The sequence below is a fragment of the Mandrillus leucophaeus genome, unplaced genomic scaffold (genome assembly GCF_000951045.1).
Source record: "Mandrillus leucophaeus isolate KB7577 unplaced genomic scaffold, Mleu.le_1.0 Scaffold1164, whole genome shotgun sequence".
NCBI lineage: Eukaryota > Metazoa > Chordata > Mammalia > Primates > Cercopithecidae > Mandrillus > Mandrillus leucophaeus.
The window spans coordinates 506,370-512,659 of NW_012099921.1; the positions used below are offsets into that span (position 1 = coordinate 506,370).

A 6,290-nucleotide genomic window follows, 5' to 3' on the forward strand; every position below is an offset into this window, starting at 1 on the left:
TTTTGGTAGAGATGAGGTCTTGCTATGTTGCCCAGGCTGGTCTCAGACTCCTGGACTCAGGTGGTCTGCCCACCTTGGCTTCCAAAAGTGTTGGAATTATAAGCATAAGTCACTGTACCTGGCCCATAAGAACCTTTTTGATGGAAGTGTCTCAGTTGAAGATTTCGTGGAATACAACTTGGGAAATATTGGCTAATGTTCAAACTGCTTTACTCTAGCCGACTATAATATTAGCAAATGCGTATGTGGCACCGTGTGCCAGGCACTGTTCTCAGCGCTTTCTGTATTTTAACTCAATCCTTACAACAACTCCATGAAGTAGTGTTATCATTATCACTAGTTGAGGAATCGGAGTCACGGACAAGTTAAGTTATGTGCCTAAATGGACACAGCTGGGAAGAGGCAGAGGCAGGATTTGAGCCAGGCCACCTAGTTCTGGGTGGTATAGGGGTGCCCTGGGCCCATCTGAGGGGAGCCCCTCATGCATCTTCTGTATTTTCAGGTCATGACACAAACTGTGATGTAGAGCCTCTCTGTTGGGCTGCTGGTGTTCAGGGAACCCTGATGTGTGGCCCACCCTCACCTCCTTCCCTGCCTTTCCTCCCCACCCCAAGCCCTCTGTACCACTAGGTGAGACCTGACATCCCTCCCCTGCCTTCATTTCTGGAGTTCCCATCACCAGCATGCCCTCTCCATCTCCCTACCACCTGTCCTGCTCCCATTTTACCTCATTTTACCCAGCAGCTTTGGTTTCCGGGACTTGTGATGCACCCTGTCCCTGTGGCTGCTGGGTCACTACACCCTCACCCCTACCTGCCAGGTCCAACTTCCTTCCCAGCTTGGGCTGGCCCTGACCTAGGGCAGCGGGAGGATGGAACCCTGGGCAGCAGTTATTCAGCTCAGCACCAGCGAGCCAGGTCCTGCTTCTTTTCTGCCACAGAGTTTGGGCAGCAAAGTTCCAGTGGGCAGCAGCCTTGCTCCTTGTGACCCCCACAGGCTGACCTGGATCCCCATCCTCAGGACCTGTGTTCTTCCCTTAGCTCCACAGAGTGGAGGCTTGGCATGACTCCTGTAGCTCCAACTAGGCTCTTGCCTTCTCTCTGCAGCCCTCCCTCAGTCACTGCCACCTTCTCCAGCTGTCCTTGGGCTGTGGGCAGGGTGCCCTGTTGATGTGGACTACACAGTCCTCTCCCAGGATTGGCCCTCTGCCCCTTCCCTGCCCATCTGTTGGCCTCAGCTCCACCAACTGGGTCATGGAACAGCCCAAGGACTGCCCTTGACCCCCTTCTCTGGACTCCCTGCACACTCATTCCATGACCAGTGGCCTTCCCTAGAAGACTGCAAGCCCCTTGAATATAGGGCTCACAATATACCCTTGTGTCTTAGTTTTGGCTGATAACAAAATACCACATACAGGATAGCTTATATACAACAGAAATGTATTTCTCATAGCTCTTGAGGCTGGGAAGTCCAAAATCAAGGTGCTAGAAGATGCTGTGCCTGGTGAGAGCCTGTTTCTCATAGGTGGTACCTTCTCCCTGTGTCCTCATATGGCAGAAGAGGCTAGTGAGATCCCTGGGGCTCTTGCATAAGGACACTAATCCCATTCATGTGGGCTCTACCCTCATGACCTTATCACCTCCCAAAGGCCCCACCTCCTAATACCTTCACCTTGGGGGCTAGGGTTTCAGCATATGAACTTTGAGGAGACATGAACATTCAGACCATAGCACATAGTAGTGTAAGCTATTAACAATAGGGGAAAACGGTTGTGGGATATATGGGAGCTTGGTAGTATTGGTGCAACATTTTGTAAGTCTAAACTATTCTAAAATTTAATAGTTTATTTTTTAAATGGCATGGGGAAAAAAAAAACCTGTGTGGACACAGATGCTGTATAACTTGTAATTCAGCCCATGGGTAACTCTGTCCTAGACAATGCATGTCCCAGTAGGCAACCTGCCAAGGTCTGTGAGTTGACCAGTGGGCTACATTGACCCCCCCTTCTGCCCCTTTCTTCCCATGGCCCTGCACTTACCTCTGCTGCCCCCTCAATTTAATTCAAGCTCATGCCTTCAGCTGAATGTTAATTAGTCCTGACCTCTTTGCAACCACATGAAGACTATCATCTGCTTAAAATTACTTTTGACTCGGGATTAGTGAGCCCCCAGGTTGGACAGGACCTTAAACATCATTTTGAGGGTGTCTACCTCCCCATCAAGCTTTTCTGAGAATGTTTACACCCATTGCATGGATGGTTCTGTCACCATGTTTTTATGTTTGAGTCATGAGACTCCATTCCCATGAGTGATTTGCTATTGAACCAGGACTGAACGCCTGACTCAGGGCACGCCAAATCTGTACTCTTGCCAATGGCCTTTCGGCTTCTAGGGAAGGAATATGAATTATAAAACCCAGAAACAGAGCTGGGAGCTGAGTCACCACGGTGGGACTATGGCTTGGAGCTGATCTCATTCCCTCCCTTACTACAGCCAGTTGTTCTGCTTTTCCTTGGATTCCATGAGAGCCAAATTCTTTCCAGAAATCTCCTCTAACCTAAACTAATTGAGAAGGTTCCTCTTTGTAATGAAAAGGACATTGCCTAGGAGAGTCACTTTGTTAACCCTCTATTCTGCTTAAAATCAAGCGGTCATTCATCATTTGCTTAAATCTCATCAAGATAAGAACCTCACACCTCTCATTGCTACTCCACATTGGAGAGCTCCACTTCTGAGAAGGTTCTTTTTTGATTTGCATCAAAATATGTTTTGCTTTGATCCATCCCAGTTTTGCCATTCTGGGCCACTCTGAATGGGCCTCATCTCATATACATATCGTTGTTGTCCTTTTTCCTACTTACCAAAGTAATACTTGCTCGTTAGTTTTAAAAAGTCAAATCTTAAAACTTACAGAAATGTTTTAATCGCTTTTCCACACGACAGTCCTTCAACTATTTGAAGATGATGCCCATGCAGGCTTCCCTTCTCTAAGCCAGGCGCCCTTAGTTCTTTCAGCTCTATGTTTCTCACATAACACATAGCAAGGGTTTCAAAATTTGCTCCAGACCTGATTCTAAGCTGTTCTGCATTTGTGTGCAGACAGTGTGTGAGTCATGAGCAAGTCTAAGATAAAGCCAGAACACAGCATGGTAAATATGATCTCATGGGTGGAAACAAAATGATGTGATGAGTCTAAGATTGGATATGGTCTTAGGAGGATATTTGAAAGAGGCAGACTTATTAGGAAGGGTGTTTTGCTTTGTTGTTTTGTTTTGTTTGAGATGGGGCCTCTGTTGCCCGGGCTGCTGTGCAGTAGCGCAATCCTGGCTCGCTGCAGCCTTGACCTCCGGTGCTCAAGGGGTCCTCCCACCTCAGCCTCCCACCTCAGCCTCCCAAGTAGCTGAGACTACAGTTGCGTGCCACCATGCTCAGCTAACTTTTTTTTAATTTTTGTAGAGATGGCGGGGAGTCTCTCTATGTTGCCCAGGCTGGTCTTGAACTCCTGGCCTCAAGTGATTCACCCATCTCTGCCTCCCAAAGTGCTTGGATAACAGGTTTGAGCCACTGTGCCCAGCCTTAGGAAGGGTGTTAAGAAGCTACTTGCCTGCTTCAGAAATCCTCAAATCTGAGGGCTTACATGTTGAGGGTGTAACTTGAGGAGCAGTTGTCATTTAGGAGAGAATGAGAGAAAGTCCTGGCCTGGATCATAAAGGCACTATCTCTAGGACACAGCAGGAATGGGGTGGGAAGGACCTTATCTACAGGGGCATCCTACTTGCCCACCACCAAGGTGTGCAACAAGTTCCCACCTTCCCTGGAGGTTGCTTTCCATTTCCCGAGAGAGAGAAATTACTGCTTTGGATGAAGTTCTGACAAAGATATGGAATGGTGGATTGGGGACAATTTGCCAACAGAGACTTTGTCACTTGCAGGGACAGGGAGGCAGCACAGCCAGGTGTTGTCCCATACTTGAGTATAAAGGCATTTAGGAAAGAGACTCTGCAAAGAAAAGCAGCAATTGAATTGAACCCTGTCTCTGCTAGGCAAAATATCCTAATGAGGAAGGAAAGGCAGAGGCAACAAAAGAAATCAATGTGGCTATGAGTGAATAGCACTCACCTGCTGCTGCTGGTGGCCCAGGAGGTTAGCACCTGGGCCTTGAAGGCCAACCCTAGCTCAGGGACAGGAGGTGTGGTGCTGGCCTGTCCCCAAGGCTTTGGCCTGTCTGTTCCCACACCCACAGGGGACAGGCAGGCAGGCCTGGTGGGGCGTAGGGTCAAAGGGTCTGCACAGTTCTCAGTTCTTTACAAGTAACATTTCCACTCCTGGCAGCTACCCTGCTTGGTGGTGTAATCATACCGTTTTACAAAGAAGGAAACAGAGTCTTGGAGAAGAGGTAGCCCAAGTCACTCAGCTAGTGAGTGGCTGAGCCTGTATTTAATCCCAGGTCTGCCTGACTCCAAACTCACATTCTTTTCCTGCATCTGCCACTCATGGTGTGTGGGGAGATGTGGGGCATTGCCTAGGGGTCCAAGCCAAAGAGGACTCCTGAGCTCAGCAAGTGGTCAGGAGGACAACGTCTGTCCCTCTGGCCATCTATTAGTAGAAGAGGAAGGGAGATCAGCGATGCAGCCAGAGCTGCAGAACATGGGCAGATAGGGACATAGCTTCCCTGGCCCTGAGCACTTCTGTCCCCTTGCAGCCTCCATGGTCCCCCAAAGGAAGAGCGACTTCTCCCAGATAGTGCTCCGGGCACTCTTCACGGGAGCCTGTGTGTCCCTGGTGAATGCCTGTATGGCAGGTGAGTGCAGGCCTAGCAGATTCAGAAGGTGGAACCCTGATTTTCTGGCTAGCCCAGGGGCCCAGTCCACCCACCACTTTCCTCCACAGGGATCCTCTATGTGCCCAGGGGGGCTGAAGTCAACTGCATGTCCCTCCTGAACATGACCCTCAGCAGCAGTAGCTTTGAAATATACCAGTGCTGTCGTGAGGCCTTCCAGAGGTGAGGGCCTGGGCTGTGGGACCTGCATGGGACCCACAGTGATGGACAGAATGCCTGAGTGCTTGGGGGAATGCCTTTGGTACCAGGGTGGGGGTAGAAATGTTATGGCTGCAGCTGATGGGGAAGTGAAGGCTCGAGGATCAATGGAGGAAGGGTGGACCGGAGACTTGAAGCAATGTTCCCAGTGTTGCACAGCCTGGTTGTGGCCAGCAGAGCCAGGCCTGGAGCTCACACTGCAATCTTTGCTTTCTTTTTAGCATCAACCCAGAGTTCAGCCCAGAGGCCCTGGACAACTGCTGTCGGTTTTACAACCACACGATCTGTGCATAGTGAGGACAGAATATGTTTGTGCTTCTGTGCTTCTGAGGGCTGTTCTCCCCCAGGAAGCATCTGTCCCCACCTTCCCTTTCCCAGGGCCCTCTTCAGGGAAGCCACAGGACTTAGACCCAGCTCAATCCCACAATTGGGAAGGGGTCATGGAGTGAGTGTGCAGAGAGTGAGTGGGGACATAAAGAAGGACATGTCCCACTCCATCCCCCTTTCTGCTCCCCCATTTCCTACCTCCCCCAGTGTGAATTCTCAGGGTCACTTCTGCCTCCTCCCATTTCCTCTCCACATCCAAATATCACCCTGGTCCTCTCTATCCCCCCTCTCCTGGGGTCCCTCACATGCCCCTTCCCTTCTGTTGTGGGCCGCACACCAAAACCTCCTCCCCTCCCCACTTCCTGGGCACTAGGATCTCTCTGTGGCTTCCCCTGCCAGGTAGTGTCGCCCCTTTCTCTGCTTTCAGAGACTCCCTTCCCACCTTTCCTCAGAGCGCTTCCCAAACTGAGGTCCCATGGCACACTGTCCTGGGAGGCGTTCAGAGGGTTCCATAATGGACTAGGTTTGGAACCACTGGGTTAAATAAACTTAGAGAGGGCTGTTTAGACTTTTTGTTTATTTATTTATTTATTTTTTATTTTTTAACTGTGAACTTGTCAGAGCTTGGTGTGGATATAAGGCTTTTTCCAAATTTACTTGACCATAAAAACCTTTTCACTCTGTCACCCAGGCTAGAGTACAGTGAAGTGATCATGGCTTATTGCAGCCTCAATCTCTCAGGCTCAAGCGATCGGCCCACCTCAGCCTCCTAAGTAGCTAGAACTACAGGCACGTGCCATCATGTCCAGCTGATTTATATATATATATATGTGTGTGTATATGTGTGTGTATATGTATGTATGTGTGTGTATATATACATATATGTATGTGTGTGTGTGTGTGTGTATATATATATATATATATAT

The 6,290-nt window shown here is 49.4% G+C and overlaps 1 protein-coding gene across 1 annotated transcript in view; it reads left to right on the forward strand.

The window, feature by feature from the left end:
- SLC28A1 (solute carrier family 28 (concentrative nucleoside transporter), member 1) overlaps window positions 1–5,932 on the forward strand; it is an 81,716-nt gene extending 75,784 nt beyond the window's left edge. The window contains exons 16-18 of the mRNA XM_011999340.1: window positions 4,702–4,800; window positions 4,890–5,001; window positions 5,259–5,932. Of these exons, the coding sequence (XP_011854730.1) occupies window positions 4,702–4,800; window positions 4,890–5,001; window positions 5,259–5,331 (284 nt within the window). The 3' untranslated portion in view covers window positions 5,332–5,932. The remainder of the gene's footprint in view (window positions 1–4,701; window positions 4,801–4,889; window positions 5,002–5,258) is intronic.
- The last annotated feature ends 358 nt before the right edge of the window (window positions 5,933–6,290 follow it).